This window comes from Melozone crissalis, unplaced genomic scaffold, assembly GCF_028551555.1.
Source record: "Melozone crissalis strain CALT ecotype California unplaced genomic scaffold, PUWL_Pcris_2 ptg000006l_1, whole genome shotgun sequence".
Taxonomy (NCBI): domain Eukaryota; kingdom Metazoa; phylum Chordata; class Aves; order Passeriformes; family Passerellidae; genus Melozone; species Melozone crissalis.
This window is the reverse complement of record NW_026535784.1, coordinates 17,221,781-17,243,280: the sequence shown is the minus strand read 5'-3', so window position 1 is coordinate 17,243,280 and position 21,500 is coordinate 17,221,781. Positions and strand designations below refer to the sequence as shown.

The following is a 21,500-nucleotide window of genomic DNA, read 5'->3' as shown; positions in this document are numbered from 1 at the left end:
TGGACTTTGAGGAAGGAAGATGCTGCAATAGCTCCAAGGCAGTGTGTAGGAGCAGTAGAGACCTGCTGCTTCCTCACTGTTCCCATGAAGTGCAGCTCTCTTCTCTGGAAGCAGAGCACAAAATTCTGAGCACTGCCTCAACAGCAACTCAGATCCCTCATTAAAGATTCCTATGCTAATCTGAGGAAGAAAATGAGAACCAGGGGAGCATTAGGGTTTAAAATAATGTATAGCTATCCAGAGATAGTGGCAATAAATACCAGAGAATCAGAAACAAAATCAGAATAATATAATAATAATAACAACAACATGTAACAAATGTTTTAGCATTTGAGTCAATCTAAACAGTACGAGATCTTACTCAAATACCAATAATGTCTGCTCATCAAAATTTACTCTTTTACTCAAACATGATACTATAAATAACCCCTGAAACTAAAGCTAAACTTCTAAGTACACTTGTTTAAAAGTTTGACAAGGATGCAGATGCCTATTGAGAAAAGTGATGCAGAAAGAAAATTGCCACAAATCTAAATTTACATTGTTGAATAGATCTGTACAAAGCCTAGCTGTTCAAGATCACCAGTAATTTGAAATTACTCTGCCCCAAAGTCTGAAAAAAAATTACCCTATTTAGGATGTTTAGGGAGAATACACCAAATCATTGCAGCAAAATATCCCATTAAGTGAATTCCTTGCAAAAATGGACTACTTACATCCTTTTCTCCTTCTCTTTATTTCTCCAGTGCCAGCCAATGGCCTACAGTGCCATTCACTGCAAAGATCTGCACCTTGGGGTGGGGGAAGAAGCAGAATATTCCATGCTGAACCACATCCTCACTTGTAAAACAACACAACTCTAACCAACTTTTAGGCAACATCACCTGAAGATTTTTCTTTTCATATAGGAAAAGTAACTGAACACTTGTATCCAAATTGCCAACTCCCATAGCAGACATTTTGTAGTTAAATATAATAGCTAGAAGAATCTGGCTTCCACACTACCTTTTTAACATCTGCAGATCAGAGCACTGGCCAGAGGGAGTGTCTGAAACAAATATGCTTCAATATTTGGCAATATATATTAATTCACCCTATATATGCAGCATTTTAAAGGTTTCACTCTTCTTGCCTTTATGGAAGGTGTTACTGTAAAATACCTACTGAAAATAAAGCAGTAATTTATAATCAAAGATCACATGTAGCAAGGTTTAAGAAAACAGGTCTTTGCTTTTATAGGTTTTGTTGTTTCATCTTCCAAGCTATAAATGATGAAGCAGAGGAATAATTTTTGTGACTATATAGTTTTCAGATTTATAACTTGTTTAAAATTAATTTCTTCTGCTGCAGAAACTGTCCTTACAGTCTAGAGATGAGAAAATATGTTTCCTTTAGCAGACCAGTGAAAAACCCCACCACTGTACAACATTCTGAAGGTCACAGCCATTGGTTTGATATAAAAAGCAAATCTTAAAAAAGGTGTTCAGTTTAGGGCAGAACTTGAAATGATAAATGATGAAATGAAAATGATTAGCAAGAAAACAACCCAAGGAAGCCTCCACAGGACTGGCACTACACCAAACACTGCAGGGAATGCATCAAAATCTGCTTTCTTGTGATGATGAGTAAAAATTGTGCTTCTTCAACTGCCTTAGTGATTTCATGCAGTCTTGTTTAAAATAGAAAATCCAAATAATCATTCTCCCCTTCATCAAATATTAGCTTGCAATTTGAATCACCAATGCATCTTGTCTCTGACACTCCCTCCTGCTGTATTGTCTTGGGCTTTAGTATATAAGGGGAAGAGATTAAACCCAATTGGCTTTTCACTATATTGTGAGGTAGATCAAATCTTCACCTTATTTTGTGCAAACAACTGTTATGGGAATGGGGCAGCTCAGCTGAGTAAAACCCTTTAAAGAAGGGATGCTACAGGACCATTTCTCTCCAGTGGGGCAGTGATGAGAAGCAGTGCCTCATCCAGCTGCTCTTCCATGGCATTAGTTTCAGCATTTCATGTTTCCTGACTGTTCTGGGGAGATGGCTGTTAGCCTGAAATGGCTCTCCTGGTGGTACCCTGTGTTCAGAAAAGCAATGCTGCTGCCCACAGCACTGCTTCTGGAGCAGCAGCTTTGAAGTCTGGCATGAAGTGTATGGTTTCCAGAAAAACATCAGAAGAGAATGGAAAAAAAAGAGGCACTTAGAAAACAACAGATAGGCCACCAAAGGTAATCATGCCTGGAAGGAAGTGTGAATAATTGCTCTGTATACTGAGCGCTTTAAATAATGTAGTTAGAGGAAGGTCATGTACTGGGAAACAAAACGTGCAGTTACTTAAAGAATGGGGTTTGACAGGATATGTTCATCAGAGTTCTTAGAATGCCCTTCCTCCAGCTTCAAAAGTTTTAATTCTGCATGGCTTTGGGGTTTTATTTACATGGCAGTATTGTACATGCGACCTGATGAGGTTGCTGTCCAGATGTTCCATGCCATATGCAAACAGGCATGTTCAACCTGACCAGAAATTCACTGCATTTTGCAACAAATTTTACCAATAATTGCAGTTTGAGAGGCTGGTTGTCACCAGCAAAGAAAATACTGTATTGGATTAATCATAAGATGTTTTGGCAAACTGTCAGGTTGTTCAGCAATGTCATAGTTCTGGTGAACCAGAGAGGTGGAGATGAGGAGAGGGTCTTAAGTAGGGATGTGCCAGGCAGAAAATGTCTCCTGTAGCAAGACAATGTTGGCTCTGAGCACGCACAGAGGTCAGGTTCTCTTCTGTGTTCAAAAACAGCATATGGCTGCTTTATGCAGCTGTTGGAGCCAGTCCCACACGTCCTGAATAATCTCTTGAGCTGCATCTCCTTCCTTCCTCTTCATGTTGTAAAATGCGAGGAATGGATTCAAATACTGATCCAACCGGTCTTAGGGCACTTTTGTCCCTTGGCCTGGGACTGTGCCGAGCACCTCGGATTGGATTTCCCTGTTACATGTGCAGTTGCCTCCCAGTTGTGCTTTGTCAGAAGTTAAAGAAAGGCTTGACAGATAATGGAGGTTGTTGAATCTGTGTCAGATGTGTCAGAAACAGATTACACAAACTCAGCTGCCTTTAGTTAATGATCAGCTAAATCTGGCTAGCAATCAGTCTGACATTAAACAATAACCAGACAGGGTTCAAATCTTTATTATCCATGGTCCTTTGCTGGCTTTTCCTCCCACCTCCAATATCAGGATGCCAGCCAGGAGATTATGCAATCATGAACTTGCTTGCTCTTTGTCTTCCCTCTCCTTCCCCTCATCCCCCAAATCTTTCAAAAACCATGATTTCTCCCTTGCATAACAGAACAGCTTGTACATGGGAGGTGAAAAGTGGCCCCTCCACCCACCTTTGGCATTCAGATCGCTCTTCCCTCCGTGGTTTCTGGAAAGGCAGAGGTGTGGCTTCAAACCCGCTCCCCAATATGCTAGAAGAGGGATTCACCTGACCTAGTCAATTGCCAGTACTAAAGAAAAACATACTCCTGAAATCCTATTCCTCTTGTTACTTAGTTTACTTATCCTGCACTGCAAAAGTATTCACAGTCTACACTGAGCCTTCAAAACAGCAGAGCAGAACTCACAACTTTTATTTTAAAAAATGAACAACAGTGGACCAGCCTCATCTGCTTTGCAGCAGCCTTACATAACCTTTCTTGCCTTGCATGCTATTGCAAAAAATTCTACATCTTGGTAAATGATGGGTCTGCCTCAATGGAAAAAGCAAGAAGAGCCCATCCCATAATTCAGATTTTTTTTTGTAAGAAGAGGGGAACCCAAGCTTCACATCATTTATTTGCAATGCCTTTGAGCCCTGCATTTTTTAATCTGCCCGCAGTGGCCTCACCAGCAGAGTGCAGGCTATAGGGAAAGAAAAGCAGCCCTCGCCATCCTTTCACAGATCATTTAGGCTGGGAAAGCCCGCCAAGATCATGCAATCCAACCTTTCGGGTTAAGTTGTGCTGTTTGCAAGAGAGAATGTGAGATCAATGTCCCAGGCAGGGGTGTGACTGTCTATCAGTGAAGGTCCTTTACTTGGAGAAAAGGGACTGGGGTCCATTGCCTGTTCCAAGGGCTCTTTAGACATTTGAAACAGCTCTCAAATAACAGACAACAACCCAGACCTTTCTCCTCCCAGGAAAGGGCCATGATTGCCAGATACAAAAAAATATCCCTTTTGAAGCTCCTTGGCAAGAAGCACAGATGCGGGTGGAGTGTTAGATCCACATGTTTGTTTATAATCCTCAGGACACAGCACTCTCCTGCCGTAAGTGTGCCTCAACTCCCCAGCCAAGGAAGGCTCCGAAGCTCTTGCCCTTGTTCTTAGCAAACTCAGTAACTGGGAGGTGTTAGCTGACTCTAGTGAGCTGCTGACTACCCACACCTACAGCAGCAGGCAGAGGGAAGTCCTTCTCACACACACCCCGCCTTGTACCCTGGGCGTTTCTAGGAAAGGCACTCCTTGTGTGCCAGGCACGCACAAAGCACACTTACAACACCCTCAGCAGACCACTCCAAGGACCTGAAGTGGTTTTGGCCGTGGCTGGTACAGAGGGACCAGATAGCATTCTTGCAGTACAAATGTATTCATTCATGGCTATTCTGAGACCTAAGGAGATAGATGGGGGGTTCGAAGAGGATGGTATAGGTGAGACTGACTTCTGAACCACTCACTGAACTTCTATTTGCTTCGCTTAGGTTTCCCTGGGGAAAAAAACCCTACAAAAACCTAGATGTGTTTAAAACTGAGACATCTGTGCCAGTAAGCAACGGGAAAAGGTATGACTGGCTTTTACTTCAGAATAAACTCAGTGAACCCTGTGCCTTTGCCAGGTGGTTCATTGACTAACCACACTGTATCCGCCAGGATCCTGCACTGACTGCAAACCTCAGTAGGCTCTTTCAGTAGAAACACACATATTTTACAGCCATTTCTAAAGGACCTGAGACTGTACTGACTCAAATAGGTAGAGATTCTTCTAGGAAAAGACCAGATCCTACAAAGTAGTAAGAGGATAAGACATAAAACAGGATAAGACATAAAACATAAAACATAAAACAGAAAAACTTTTTAAAAATATATTTTAAGAGCTATGGATGAAAATGCCACATAAGAACAAGGCAATTCTTTAGTTGCTTTGATAAGAACACGCCTATTCACCTAGACTGGCAACTGTAATCTGTTTAAAGTCTAAGTCAAAATGCAGATGGAGCAAAGTCCCCCACCCAGCTTCTAGGAGAGGCAGTATAAGTGAACTTAAATGTACTGGAGAAGAAAAGACAGCAGATGTCTCACAATCTTTCTGCTCCCAAAGTCACATGTAGTGTACTAATACCATACCATGTTTACATAAAAAGCAAGAGCAGTATCTGAGAACTTTTAACACTGCTAGGCAAGAGGTCCCTGGGCAGTGCCCAGGTCACAAGAGTGCAAGCTCGTTTTATTTCCTTCTTTTGGGAATGTTTACCAGTGGATTTTCAAAGTTTAAACTTTAAACACTGAACTTTATTGTAACCTATCCATGCTTCCCTTCACTTCTCTTTGTGGAGACGGTGCTACGGTACAGGAGGACGAACACCGCCTTCTTTACTTCACAGTAACCATAGCTGAAGGACAAAAATTATCCAACCACCACAATAAAGTTCTCTTACGAAAGCACCCTGAGGCAGAGGACGCGAGCAGTTCAGCGGCCCAGCCCCGCAGCTCCCAGCCGTGCCCGGGGGCCCTGCGGCCCCTCAGCCGCCCTGCCGGGGCCGGGCCGGGCCTGCCCGAGCTGTCCCGCGGCCATTCGCCGGCCCCGCGGCGGGCGGGGAGCGCGGGGCGGGCGGGGAGCGCGGGGCGGGCGGGCCGGCGCCGTTCTCCGCCCCCGGGGGAAGGAGGAGGCGGGACGGCCCCGCTCGGCGTCCTCGCCATGAAGCGGCCGCCTCGGGCCCGCCGCAGCCCTTTAAATAGCGGCCGCCGCCGCCGCCGCTCCCTTCGCAGCAGAGCGTCGCGTTGAGCTCGGCGCGCATCCTCTCCGAGCATCCCCGCCGCGCATCCCCGCCGCAGCGCTCCCGCTCCACCCGCGGCGCCGGGGCCAAACCGCGCCTGCCCGCTTGCCTGCCCGCCCGTCTGCCTGCCCGCGGTGAGTGTCTGTGCTGCGGTGCCGGCCGGAGTCCCCCGCTGCCGCCCCGGGGCCCCTTCCCGCCCCGGAGCGCGGCCGGGGAGCCGCTCCCTTCCCGCCGCTGCTGGGGATGGAGCCCGCGGCGCCGGCCCGGCCCGGGGGCAGGGCGGCCGGCTCGGCCCGCACGCTGCTCCGGGGAGGTGGCGGAGCTGCGGCCTCCCCGTGCCGGCCGAGGGGCTCCGGGGGCAGGGCGCGGCCCGGGCCCGCCCAGCGCTGTGTGCGGCGGCGGGCGCTGCTCGTAGCCGGGGCTGCGGCGGCATCAGCGATTCCTCGGCCCGAGGGGCTGATCGCGGTGTCCTGACTCAGAGCGGGCACAGAAACCCTTCTCTGGTGGTCTGTGTGTGCTGGCGCGCCCGAGAGGGGCCGGTTCCAGCACCTTCCCGGCTTGGGGAGAGGAGTAGCAGTGCATTTCAAGAGAAAGAAAACGCTCCTATGGGCCGCAGCTTAATAAAATCTGAAATCACTGATACTCTTTTGTTTTCCTTGAATTGTTGGCCGGTATTTTAATTTTTAACTCCGGATTTTCTGTTTCCCTCTCCTCTTACTAGAGCAATCATGTTTGAGATTAAGAAGATTTGCTGCATTGGTGCTGGTTATGTTGGTGGGCCAACCTGTAGTGTTATTGCACAAATGTGCCCTAATATCAAAGTTACTGTTGTGGATGTCAATGAGGCCAGAATCAATGCCTGGAATTCAGACACACTCCCAATCTACGAGGTAAACATCATTATTGTCTCTTATTCCAGCCAGCGTTGCCTTTGCTTGCCTCCCACTACATGGCGTTTCCCTGTAGCCCATTTCTGAAGCTTGTCAAGCTTAGCATGTCAGTGATGTCCTTCAAAAAGAGTATTCTGGAGCACTTGCTTGTCCCTACTGCTCATTAAACCAGGTTTCTGAAATAACTTAATGCAGCTGATGGTGATGTGTATTAGTGATTATATGAAGGGCCTAATAAGGAAAAATCAATTCTGTACATAGTGAATTGTGCTAATCATGCTGACTTTATTCTGGGACCTGATTTGATCAGAACATAGTCCTCTTGCTCTTACAGATATTATCTGCTGGGTTGTAGCACAGTCTAAATGTGTTAATACTGACCTGTAAGCTTTATTTGCTTTCTAAATACTGCCAAAATCCAGTCTGTGCTGCCCAACTTTATCTATGTGGAGAGATCGGGACATGTTTCTGATTCAGTTGTACCATGAATCTTCAATCTGGCCTAAGAAGACTAGGACAAATAAATGTACCACACTGTCACTCCTTCATTGCAGAATTACTTTAATTTGAAAGTATGTCAAGCATTTTTCTATTTTCCTTCTTTTAGCATTTTTTTTCCACTCTTTTTTATCATAAAAGAATAGATCTCTTTTTCTTTCATTCTTTCATGAAATACAGATTTTACAGATTTGAATTCTTTAATAGGAGTGAAAATTTATCTTCACTCATCTCCCAAAGACAAGGGATCTGACTTGTACTAACAGTTGCTCTTTTGCTATAAGAAGTTTTCTTCTCTCTAAAAACCAGAGCTATACTGTGACTAAGTCAAGATGAAGAGACCTTCTTTGTCCTATAAACTCAAAGGAAACTGTGTATTATGTTCAGATTAGTAGGTGAGGCATGAATATAGTTTTTGAAAGCAAGTACTCTGTTTTCTCTTAACACTTAGACTGAATGAGCCAAAGTAGAGCTCGCCTTGGCATGTTTTTTTTTAAAAAAACCCCAAACTTGTAACATCTGTTTGCTGGAACGGTGTCCTTTGCTTACAAAGAATGTACAAAAACTGCCAAGAGTTAGTTCAGACAGTTGTAAAATTGAGTCATTGCACAGTGAGGTTTTTGTGGGTTTTTTTTGGGTTGGATTATTTCTTTTCAGTGTCAGAATTTGTCTAGTGGACTGCCTTTCTATTTACACCCCTTTGTGAGAACCATACTTGGAATATCCGATGGATTGTAGGATCTTATTTTACCTGTTCTGACCTTTGTTTTTCTTCTAAGTGGGTGGTGTTTGATATAAAATGAGACAGTAAAATTTCTGCTTGCTCGCTTCTCTCCATCCCGTGAACCTTTGCCTTTCTGGCATTTACTCAAGTATCTAATGTCCTGATAGGTGTAATGAGTTGGAGATACGATTGCCACGTGAAAGTGCATGACTGACTATTCAAACAAAATATCTTGGTTCAATTTTTTAAAGACCATTCTTAAAAATCCATATGGAGGATTGCTCATTTATATGTGACCTCCTGCCTCTCTTGTCTGAGTTGGAGGTGTTAAGAGAGGGGAAAGTGTTACAGCACTGTATGTGTCTCTGGAAAGAGTTTAATCATATTGCGGCTGTTGTGATTCTCCCACACTTGTAGGAGTGGTGCCAGGATAAGTTTAATCTGGCCCAAAGAGGGGTGGTTGCTAAAAGGAGTGGTCTTGATTTCCTGTGTGTCTCTGCTGCCTCTCTTTCACTGGATCTGGGCTTGCTTACTTGGTGGAAGACTTTGTGGGGTGTTTTTTTGTGCTGAAGCACTTTTAGATCTGATATTGAGGGGATCATGGACAATGGGAACAGGAGAATTGAGACCACCTCCTTTGTTTGCAGTCTAGGGAATATTTTAAGACTTCTTATTGAATCTACTTAACATCACTCTACAGGTATGTCTTAAATTGCATCTCATGGTAGTAGAACTGAGCACAGGAATAACTGAAAGCCAGAATTTGGCTGTGCAAATAAGCAATTCAGTGTGGCTGAAAGTTTCAGGACAGCATTGTGAGTCTTTTGAATAAGAGAGTTTAACATTTTTTACTGTGTAAATAGTTTTCAGAAGCTTTATGTCTGCCAGGCTGAAAACATGCTGCACTGATAGGGAAAAAAAGAAAATCTTTCTGTATCTGAAATGATATTCTGTTTGGGCATAGAGTTTGCTGTTCTTCTAACTGCATTAATCTTAACTGGGTTTTTTTTCTGCTTCTTTTTCAGCCAGGGTTACAGGAAGTAGTAGAATCCTGTCGAGGAAAAAACCTCTTCTTTTCCACCAGTATTGATGATGCCATTAGAGAAGCTGACCTTGTATTTATTTCTGTAAGTATAGGAGAAGGTGGTCACGTTTATCTTGTTTTTCTTTTTTTTTTTTTTTTTTTTTCTTATCAAATCATTGTTACTTTTCTTTTAGGAAGTTGCCTTTGTTTTGTCATGTAGATTCAGTTAGCAGTGTCACATCATTGTGTCACAGATTGCTCCTTGTCTTTCTGTGTAGTGCTGGAAAAGTGTTCAGTAAGCTTTTTATTTGTTTTTGTTATAGCCAGTAGCACCTTTAACAAATGAACACGTTCTAAGTCAAAATGGTAATGTTGGTGTTTAATTTGGTTAGGTGTATGGAGTCAGAGCAGAATGTAGTGCAGCTTTGTCATTGCTGTGTACTGGTGAGACCTGTGGAATCTTAATAATAATGATAAAATTCCTAGACAGACATGCAAAATTATATGCTGGTTATTTGCTTACAAAGATCACCTATTTCTAGAATCTTTTCAAAATAGTGTATTAATAGGAGCAGGGGTGGCTTTAATGTTTCAAGGCTATTGACACCACTAGAAAGAGGATTTAGTCAAAGATTAACCTTTTGTAATCAGAGGTTGTTACTAATGCAGAATCCAAAAGAACTGATTTCTATTTGCCTTGGTAGACTTAAGTTTTTTGTTAAAATTGTTTTCTCTTGAGGTCTCCTCTTTGTTAGGGCACTGTAGTTTGGAGCTCCCTTTCTGACAGTATTTTCCTTCATGCAGTAGGTCTCAAATGAATGCTGTGTGGTTGGATGACAGCCACTAATACAGCCCATATATTGCCACCTGTCCTTGGTTCAAAACAAGCTGTTGTGTTTTACATGTTGTTGCCATTTCTTCTTTCCATTTGTAATGAAAAGGACCCTCTGTCTTCATCTAAACTACGTGTTTTCCCTCATGTTGCCTTTTCTAAGTACATCAGTATATTAATTTTCATCACTCCTATGCTTAGGTTTCATTGCAAAGTGAGTTTAAGCTGTAGTTGCCGCACTGGCCACAAGATTCTTAGATGAGTCTTTGCCCTCCTAGTGTAGGATAGGTAACAAAAAGTGCCTGGCCATAATCATGTAGAAATTATTGGTGTTTCCAGAATAAGGATTGTTTCACCAAAGCCTGCAGAACTGCTATGAATTGCTCTTGTTTAAATCCTATTTAAATAGAGACCAGTGAGCTTTCTGTAAGAAACAAAATGTGTAATTTTGAGACAGCTAATACCTCTTCATTTAATGTGGTAACCAGAGTAATTCTGAGGTAGAAGCATTTTTCTTCCTCTGAGAAGGAGAATGTCCTTCAGTCTTAAAAATTTCAGTTTGCCTCTTAACACAAGAGGTACTGACCCGTAGCATTTCTTCCCTTTTCACCTATTTGTAATTAGGTTAATACACCAACAAAGACCTATGGAATGGGAAAAGGCAGAGCAGCTGATCTGAAATACATTGAAGCATGTGCTAGAAGAATTGTACAGAATTCAAATGGCTATAAAATTGTCACTGAGAAAAGCACAGTTCCAGTACGTGCTGCAGAGAGCATTCGTCGAATATTTGATGCTAATACTAAGCCTAACTTGGATTTGCAGGTAAGCATAATCTATGAGTTGTGTTATTTAAAGCCTGGCTGTTGCTTTTGGCTTTTACTTGTTGTTGTTCTGCTGTGGGTGTAGGTGCTGTCTAACCCCGAGTTCCTTGCTGAAGGAACAGCCATCAAGGACCTGAAGAACCCGGACCGAGTGCTCATCGGTGGGGATGACTCTCCAGAGGGACAGAAAGCTGTCCGTGCTCTGTGTGCTGTCTATGAGCACTGGGTGCCCAAAGAAAAAATCCTCACAACCAACACCTGGTCATCAGAACTTTCTAAACTGGTTAGTGTTGCTCCCTGCTGTGGTCTGCAATAGGCAAGGGGTGTGAGACAAGGCTCAGAAACAGAATTTTGTTGGCGCTGAGTGGTGCAGCTAGGAAAGACAGGTGAGGTTGGGAGGGCCCAGTGCATATGTCAAAGGATATTGATCTTTTCAGATCAGCTGACTTAGTTAATAGATGATTCTGACTTTCTGTGCAGTCTTTTCCCACTTTTATTGCTTAGTTATTAGTAAGAGCAAGCCTCCGGACCTGCAGAAACTGATAACCATCATAAAATGGTTCAAACTCTGCAAGTTAAGCATTATCTTGCTTTGCTTAAATCCCATTAACTGCCATCTATATATTAAACTCATTAGGTTACCCTTTTGTATGTCAATGGAGTTGCTTAGATACTAAAGTAATCCTTCCAGTAGCAATACCCTTTGGTCTGTGGACATCTTGGTTTCTGGAAAAATTAAGTTCTTTACTATACTTTTTATTTGCAGGCAGCTAACGCTTTTCTTGCCCAAAGAATCAGCAGCATTAACTCAATCAGTGCTCTGTGTGAAGCTACAGGAGCAGATGTTGAAGAAGTAGCAAGAGCTATTGGAACAGACCAAAGAATTGGAAATAAATTTCTCAAAGCCAGTGTTGGTATGTGGAAAAAATCTTTCTTTTTCCCCACTGGGCTTCTACTTAATAGTGCAATATAATATATTAGATATGTATATGTATATAAAATATAATAGCAGTGTTTTGAAATAAGTAGTCTGATTCTCTAACATTTTCTACAGCATTAGATGGGCTTAATGTATGAAAATATTATTGTAGAATACTAGTATAAATCAATTTTTCTGGTAAAATACATAGAACTGAGGTTGCTACAGACCCCTGCAACCTGAAACTGGAGAGTTCAGAGTGCATGGTTTATCCTGCTTGTGACACTGGAAAGAAAAGCTGTGACTTAATTTTTCTGAAACATCACTGCCAACAGTGCTCTCTAAGACGTCTTCCCAATCTTCCCAATTGCAGTTGCTGCAGTTTTGTTTGGGAGTTGCTGCCAGTGGCCTGAGGGAGAAGAGAATACCTCTTGCTCAGAATGTGCAATGACAGCTTCTAATTTGTGGGGTGAATTCATAGGGTCATAAGGTTGGAAAAGGCCTCCAGGATTGAGTCCAGCCTTTGACCAATCACCACCTTGTCAATTAGGCCATGGCACTAAATGCCATAGGCAGTCATTTCTGGATTAGATTTATGAGAGTAAAATGTGATGAAGTGGTGATTGGTGCATCAATTGCTACTAGTTTGTTATAATTCCTTCCACATTGTGGTGTTTCTGGGACTCTGCTTGCTGAGCAAAGTTCTAGGTTCAAGGATCCCTCTGTCTCAGTTCACCCTTGGTCAGCTGTGGTGATCTTTCATTCTTGGCAATGATTAGATATCCATTTGGGGGTGCAAGAGGAAGGAATCTAATCTTAACATGCCTATTTTGAGAAATATTAGTCTAAATCTTGAGGTGGGGGGAGAACAGGCCCAGGAGCTTGTCTACCTACTTTTAATAATAGCCCATAGTTGCTTTTTCTCATACAGGTTCATGTTTCTATGTTAAAACTTCCATTGATTTCAGTGGAACCTGAAGCATAATTAAGCCTTCTGTAGCTGACTAAGAAGGTCCAGGAGTTGGATTTTAGGAGATTAAAGTTTTTCATTTGCTAGCAGTGAAATACTGGGAAAAACTATAATGCCGACTATGTCAATGATTGCCAAAAACTATTTGGCCACAGATTGGCTAGGATGGGTACCCTAGTCACCTGTAAAATAACTGTTTTCTCTTTCAGGGTTTGGAGGTAGCTGTTTTCAGAAGGATGTCTTGAATTTAGTGTACCTCTGTGAGGCCCTGAACTTACCTGAGGTGGCTCGCTACTGGCAGCAGGTATGAGTTGCTCACAAATTTTTTCAGAGGGGGGTGTTTCTTCAGCACTCAGCTTTCAGGCATTGAAATTTTAAGCACTGTCCATGCAACTTTTGTTTCAACTCCAAGGAGCAGATACCTTAGTGCTGATTGCCTTTACATTTCAGGGCCCTCAGCTTATCACTGACATTTGATACATGTGGGTGCTTCAGCTTTTTTGGGGTGAATTAAGTTACTTGGACCAAATGGATTGTGAAGCTGTCTAGCAGCAGTAGAAGATGTGGAGTACAAGCATGTGTCTCCTTTCTTTTCCAGTTGGGTATCTGTGCACTTTGAATTCAGAACTTGTAATCTTTTCCTCAGGATCTAGTTTTACAGTTCTGAAAGAACACAGTAGATCTTGCTATCTTAAAAAATAAACATGGTTGCTGTTGTTCCCTCGTTTAATGTTAGGAATGGTTGGGAATATATGGATGCCCTCAGGCCTGGCTCCAATGCAGCAATAATACCCAGTCTGTACTAGCAATCCCTATTAGCCAGTGAAAGCACCTCACCTTTTTCCCTAGTCCTGACTGAGAAGCTTTGAGATGTGTGGTGTGCTCAAACAACCCCTTTGGTTTATTGTCCTCGTTTGTCTCTGGTGGTCAGGTACAAGGGTGCCTAGCAGATGCTCCCAGAATACCAAGTACATGATTTTCCTGCCTTATTAGAAGCTGTGGTTTTTTTGTCTTCATTTTGGTTAGCCTGTTTTCCCTTCACTCCTCCATCCCAGGAACAACTGGAGCACTTGCATGTAATAACAAAATAACAGAAGTGGGGAATTTAAGTGTGGTTGAATTACACAGGTTTTGTGTATTGGCATCTGTTAGTGGGGCTTAAAAAGGCTAAAAATATTCTCACAGTTGTTACACATGGCATGTAAAAATGTGTAGGCCTGGCAATGGGATGTACATGGCATGAAAAAAGGTAGGGTACTACTAGCAAGTACCCTACCACTGACATTGTGTTCTAGGCAGAGACATGGAAAGCAGTATGTTTTAATTTTTTGAAAAAAGCAATCTGAAAAAATTCCAAGCCTTTAAACTAGATAATGCATGTTAAAATGTATATATGTGCATCAGTATTCACTCATTAAATAGGATTTATCTCCGAATGTAATAAATTAACTAAATTTATCTTTGGCTTGCTTATGATACTGAGTAGAAATGTTTAGCCTTCTCTTTTAAGCCTCTGTTAAATCTATGTGTGGGTAGTTCAGCTTGATTATTAATAGAATCTGTTTATAGTTTAAAATGGCTCCCCTCTGTACCATCATGGCTTGTGTAATTTCAGGTAATAGACATGAATGATTATCAGAGAAGAAGATTTGCTTCCCGCATTATTGACAGCTTGTTTAATACTGTCACTGACAAGAAGATTGCTATTTTAGGGTTTGCTTTCAAAAAGGATACTGGGGACACAAGGTAAGCTCAGCTCACCGGCATGGACTCCCTACAGCTGTCACCTGCCCCCAGCTAATGCCCACCACTGAACTGAATTAATGGCTGGACATGGGACCCTTTTTTTCTTGTGACTGCATTGGTTTGTAACAAGGATTAGTCTTCCTTAAATGGATGAGAACTGATTCTTGACCTCTACAGCAGACCTGAATCATGCAGAATGTTGCAGATAATTCTAATGTTGCAGATAATTCTAGTCCTTATTAATTTGCACAAGCAAAGATAGATTTTGACAGACTCCTTCTATTCTCCACAGAAAAGAATGCAAACACTTTTGCAGCTGGTTCTAAGTGGCTTTGTGAAAATAAAGTTTCAGCTTGATTTCCTGAAGTGGCATATTCTGTTCTCCTGTAAAGATCAAACTTGACGCAACTCTTCAACTGCAGTTTGTGGGGAAAGCTTATAAACTCTAGGCCTTTATAATTTTGGTCACTAGGAGTCATCAGACTCATCTTTCATGGACAATTCAGCAAAAGAGATACAAACTGTTTCATATTATTCTCCTTGGTGTCCATCAAGATGACAGGTTTCCTGCTGGCATGGTTGCCACTAAGATATTGAATGTAAAAATGATATAAAAACTCTGGCATTGCATATCGTGATAGTTGAGAACTTTCATTACTTGGAACACACCAGCTGGTTCTTTAACTGATTGATTCTCTTCCCTAGAGAGTCATCCAGTATCTACATTAGCAAGTATTTAATGGATGAAGGAGCAAAGCTGCATATCTATGACCCCAAAGTACCTAAGGAACAAATCATCTTTGATCTCTCACATCTGGGTGTCTCAGAAGACAACCAAGGTAAGAATTCTCATATAAAGTTTATTCCCCTCTTCCCACCCTATTCTCAATATATGCAATTTTCAGCATGACATCATTGTGCTGTTGGTTGCATTTACTAAATGATTGTTATAGCTCAGAGGATTGGTTGCATTTACTAAATGATTGTTATAGCTCAGAGGATTACTCTCATTCTTCTTCCTTTCCCTGTAGCTTTTGTAGATAAATGCTAATTCTCAACTTCTGCATATTTTTCTTCCAATAAATACTCATTTGAATAGATGCCTAGAATTTTATCTCTGAATAATTAAAAAGAGGAGAAAGAAGAATGTCCAGGACAGACTAGTTCTGACAGTTCCTTTGTGCCCCAAGTTTTATCTTAGTTCTTTCTCACATATCTAAAATAGAAATAAAGAAGTGATTCTGGAATGTACTACAAAGCATTCTCCCTTCCCTCATATCACTTCCAAATTACTTTGTTTCCTTACACTCAAGAAACCTTTAAAATAATCACCTATGATTACAGAGGGTAAGGGGTATTTGGGACTTTTGTTTTCTTACTGGGGAGAGGGGGAATAGAGCTGATGGATGGGGAGAATAGTTGAGGCTTCTATGGAGCAAATTGAGCTGTGATGAAGAATGAAGGGTGTACATTATTAGACATGGCCTTGAATTAGAGGGAAAGGGGAGGCTTTCCTCTAGGCAGCTGCTCAGGCAGCCCCTGGGGAGCCACGTGTGTCTCTGCTCTAGTGTGAACTGAGTGCAAAATAGAAACTGATGTGCTGCTGTTGTACAGACAGTGACCTTTGTGAGAGCTGGCATTTGAGCACTCCATAGTACCTTCAAATTCTAGAGATTTGCTTGACTGTTTACATCAGATTTGAATTCTTGACTTCAAATATGTAAGTGCTCTGCTCAGATGCCAGGTACGACCTGCTTTCATTTAAATAAGTAAAATCAAAATATTAAGTATCTTGGTAGAAAATAAGGTGAGTGACTTGAAACCACTTGTTTGTGCAGGGCAAGGAAGGAGACTCATTTGCCAGACTGATGCTAAAGACATGCAGAGTAAAAGTGCTTTCCTTCTTTTACAGTGTCTCGCTTGGTCACCATCAGTAAAGATCCCTATGAAGCCTGTGATGGAGCTCATGCCCTTGTGATTTGCACTGAATGGGACATGTTTAAGGTAAATGCCATCTTCAATTAAAACTAAAGAAAAAAGAGAGAGTGTTATGCTGCTTATTTATTGCATCTGCTTTATTACTCTTTACAGGAGTTGGATTATGAACGTATTCATAAGAAAATGCTCAAGCCTGCATTTATCTTTGATGGTAGGAGAGTTCTAGATGATCTCCATAATGAGCTACAAGTCATTGGCTTCCAGGTAATCATCTTGGTGATGTTTCTTATGTTGTTTTCCTTCTGCTTTCTTCCCTATTGCTCTCCTTCTTCAGTGACTGAGTAGCAAGGGGCAAAAAAGCCTCTAGAGGTGAGGATTTAAATGTAAACCTGTTTGTTCTTAAGTGTTCATTAGTACTGTCTTCCTCCACTATGTTACTACTTTCACAGACTTGTGCTTTTAAAGTTGAGGCTATGCAGTTACCAATCCACGATATAAGCCTGCCTTGGAATCATTCAGGTTGGAAAAGACATCTGAGGTCGTGGAGTGTAACCACAAATCTAACATGTGAATGCTGCTCTGCCCTTCTTTGCAGCAGGGAAATAATGGATGTGAAAAACTGCTAAATCTCATGCCTGAATTTATTCTGGCATGATATTTGACTCCAAAACCAGCCCCTGCAGTGTTTCTTCTGGATCTGCAGTCTTTGCAGAGGGGCTGAATTTGTGTTACAATCTGTGCCATAGCCCCTACTTGGAGTCTTATTTTAATATCACCAAAAAAGAGGAGCTTTTGAAATTGACAGTAACAGGATAGCAAAACACACTTCCTGCAGAAGTAAATGTAAGCTGTAAGTACCATTTTTGCTCCTCACAAAAGACATAAGCAGGTTTACTGGAGACATGAGACTTAAACACTGAAAAAGAGGTAATGCAGGTAATAAATGTTTATCAGTCAGTGAGATCTTCGCTTGGACAAGCTATTAAGGGAAGTTTTGGATTCTTCTCCCTGAGGTGTGTGAAACAAAGCTGGCTGATACTGGAGGTGAAAGCAGTGAACGCAAAGATGTATCTGAAGGTAGTCAGTGAAAGGCTCAAGTAGTACATGAGAGGCTGGAGGAGATGACTGATTAGTCCTTTTAGTCCTTTGAGTTTAAGATCAGCCAGAAGATCCAAACAATGGTGTTTGTTTATACCAGAGAGAGGAACCAGGAGCTTAACTTTTTAGCTAAGTGTTTTGCTAAGCTAATAGCAAATTCAAGATCAAATTCTAATCTGTGTGATATTTCTCCTAGGAATTTATCTTCTGAATTCTTTTGTGGCTTAGACTTTATAGATTGGAGACTGTACTTTCGTGTTTCTTCTATGGAATTCTACTTGAATTTTTAACTAATTTGTGAGTTTCCACTCCAGAATGTCATTGCAAAGGCATTTAACAATTGCCCTATATTTTCTACATAAAATAATAAAAAGGATTTTGTCTTAAACAGACAATCCCAAAATGGAAGTTTTTAGGGCCCTCATCTTCTAACTTCCCTTGTGAAAAGCTGTTGCATTAGACTGATGCTGATAGCAATTTCATTGTATACAATCCAAAACTATAAATTTGAGTAGTTTTATTTTTTTTTTTCTCAAACTAGCATTTAAATAACTTTAAACACATCTACCATTTCAATTATAACCTGTTTCCACAGTTAAAGCTTCATTCAGGAAATAGGAATGGGAAGCTCTGTGATTCTAGACAGGGTAATTTCTCATTTGAGAAAAAAGCCTGCTTAGGTCTCAAGCAGGAAAAGCAGAGTAAGCCTTGATTGAGGGGCTTGAAACATTTTCAGCATAGATGGAATTGGACTAATACTGAAACCACCAAATCCCAGAATAATCTGATGGAAGCATCTCAGCCAGATACCATAAGAACAAAATCTGCAGGCCAGATCAGATGCATGTTTCAGTCACTTTTCATTCCCTGTACTCCTGAGTACTGTGCTTATTCTTATAATGGCCATAGGATTTCTCTCTGGATATTTTTTCTGTGTCTAAGCTACAGGTATGTGCACTGTTTGTGAACCAGCTTGTATGAATCCATTTAACCAGGCAGTTGAAGCTGTTAAAGGCAATTATGGTACATACATACCATATTTTTGTACCATATACATTGGTACATACCAGTGTACCTCTTGACTGTTTAAACAATGCTCTTCAGCATTAACTCAGATGTCTGCCTAGAATATATTCATCAAAATTTTGTTAAAATAGAGTAGTTGAAGTATTTTGTCTTTTGGAGCTTTGCATTTGACCTGCATTACTTAAGAGGAAAGCTACAGTTCTGCTTATTTACTGAGTGTCTGAACTGTCTTACCTAGTTGGTGTTTTGTCTTCTACAAGCTCTGTCCTTAGCAATTCACATTAGTCTGACCTAGAAATTAGAGGAATTTGCCTTGCTCTTTGAATTTTGCCATACCTGGCTTGAATGTGTTGGCTGTGTAGCAGGCTTTCACTTGTTGTGTTGGCTGCCTTTAGTCTTTCAGAGTTGTGTTGCTTCCAAAACAGCCTACTGCCTTATGGAGAGGAAAAAGCTTTTTCTGTGCTAATTTACTATAAATTTTTAGGAAAAGGAGTCTGAGGCCCCATTTTATGAATACCCAGAAACATTTTATGGTGCTTGTATTTGTAGTCCTGTGGAAGGTGAGGCAGATCAATGTTCACATTGTCAAGATGCAGCTTTAAGTAGGCAAAGCAGGCACCTGTAAAAGGCTGGTTGGTTGTTTTTGTTTTTTAACAAACTCTTTGCTACTCCAGTCACAGAAACTGTCCTTGGGCACACTGTGCTCTGTGGCTTGTTTTATTCTAATGCTCATAAAATGTGTTCTTTGTAGCTTCCTCATAGGTTGACATGATTGTTAGCTTGCCACATTGTTAAATGACTTGTTAAATATGATTTCTTTTTCAGATTGAAACAATTGGGAAGAAGGTGTCAGCCAAAAGAATTCCTTTTGCTTCTTCTTGTGAAATTCCTAAATTCAGCCTGCAGGATCCACCTGTCAAAAAGCCTAGAGTGTAATGTGTAATACATACTGAAGGAATTTTGTTGATCTTCCTAATGATAATACTGTAAGCCTATGCTTTTTTTAAGGAAATATATTTTTCATAAATGAAACCAGTTTTACACTAGAAATGGTACCTGGTACATGTGAATTCAGTCTATTTTCAAATCTATATTTTTATAGCAATTTTTTTTGGTTACTGAAGATGGTACAACCTGTTTTTAATAATGAATCATCTTTTAAGTGAAAAGTTACCTTCGAACTGCAGATTTCTGCTTCCAGAAATGTTCCTAAACAGCACTTTAAATATTTCAAATTATATGAAAAAAAAAAAGGAATAGAATATCTTTCTACCTTAGTCCAGTTACAGACTGTAATCAGTCTCTATAAACTGTGATCCATGGACTGGAACTTTGGTCTCACCAATTTTTTTTCTTTTGGGGTGATTCTCTGCCTGGTTAAATGTGTGCTCTAACTGGCTTTGAAGTCAAAAGATAATTTCTAAGTAAATTGGTAGGGTTTAGGTCCAACCCTAAGGTAGAACTGACTTCAAAAATAATGTCCCAGTCCTGGTTGGGATCTGTTGACACTGGTGTGGTCTAAACTGCATCTTTTGGGAGACCACGCAGTTCTGCAGGCATCAGTTGTGTAATTAGTGCCAGTGGAGAGCAGTTACAGACTGATCCACTGGCAGATCTTCAGTTTTCATTCTTTGGTTGTCCTGCCTACATTCCATGTGCAGCCACTCATTTTTTATTTAATCATATTCCTGGGGCAAGTATTCCCTAAGTTATAGTGACACCACCTGTCTTCAGCAGAGAAGCATTCTGCTTGTTTGAACATTGAATTTAAGGAGAATTACCTTAATTTAATATCAGCCCAAGTAGAAAACAGATACTGGCTTTAATGTTACCTGATAGTTATCTTTTTCCTTTATGACATACTCCATCTGAAAGCAGTCTTTTTAATGAATCTGCAAAAAATTAATCTCTGCTGTGAAGAAATCATTAAAAAGAAATTCAGCCCCATAAATCAGCTTCCTACCTCATTTGACTAGCAGGAATGAATACTTCCAATGTTCTCTTGATATTTTTGCCTTTACCGTTACTTTGTTTCTACTTGTTTTTATTATTCTCAATTGGCCAGTGCTATTAAAATCCTTGAGATGACAGTGTTTGTCAGTGTTTGGCTTGTTGCATGGGGTTCTGAAATGGAGGGCAAGATAGAGAAGGATGACCATGAACAGGTTTCAGATTAGAAGGTATAGACATCTTATTTGAATAATAGCATGTGGGGGTAGTAGAGAATTATCCCGCAACTGGTCAAATGTTACGTTCTGAATTATTTGACTGGTGTGCCTTCAGACATGGTGTATCAATAGTTAAACAGGAGGTAAGATCAGAGTCTTGGCAATGAGTGCTGTTACTGTAACTGCTTACCCAGAAATGGGTAGATTACAGAAATGTGGGTACAGTTGAAGCTTTAGGACAGTTACTTGAAGATTGAGGGAATTGTATAACAATTTGGATAAACAATACAAGACACTGTTATCTGACTGAAATAGCTGTGTCCTTGAACCAGGTGCTTCCAGGTTCTGCATGTTAATGGCTTCCACGTAGGGACTTACTCTGCAGCAATCATCTGGCACTTTGGGCAAATATGCCTCAGGCTTTTTGTCCTGTAAGATTTTTCACACGTCAAAAGCCACTCAAAGTGAGTGGAATTATGGGGGCTTAAAATCAAACTGTCGTCTTTCATCATGCCATTTCCTCCCTGCTGATGAGTGCTGCTTTCATGTAACAGCCCTGGATGCAGCAGGGTTGCAGTGCAGCCCTTGTAGGCACTGTGATCCCAGAGGCACAGCACCCTGGTGTTGCAGCTGAGTGTCCTCTTGTCTTCCTCTGGCCCTGTAGTACCTGCGAGGGCAGGCTGCTCCCTGCTCTTCTGGGGTTAGGAAGAGGGTGCTGACAAGTTGTACTCCAAGGTCCTTTACTGTTCAGGTTAGCACAGCACTGCTTCAGGGCCCATCTTAACCAGGAGGGTGAGCAGAGGTGTCAGAAAA

General features: G+C 41.3%; 1 protein-coding gene across 1 annotated transcript; it reads left to right on the top strand.

Moving 5' to 3' along the window:
• The first annotated feature begins 6,749 nt into the window (after positions 1-6,749).
• UGDH (UDP-glucose 6-dehydrogenase) lies at positions 6,750-20,607 on the top strand. Its single transcript, XM_054293065.1, has 11 exons — positions 6,750-6,920; positions 9,168-9,269; positions 10,623-10,823; positions 10,908-11,105; positions 11,589-11,736; positions 12,921-13,015; positions 14,327-14,457; positions 15,163-15,296; positions 16,370-16,461; positions 16,549-16,659; positions 19,345-20,607. The coding sequence occupies exons 1-11, from the start codon at positions 6,759-6,761 to the stop codon at positions 19,453-19,455; spliced, it is 1,485 nt and encodes a 494-aa protein (XP_054149040.1). The 5' UTR covers positions 6,750-6,758; the 3' UTR covers positions 19,456-20,607.
• Positions 20,608-21,500: the final 893 nt, after the last annotated feature.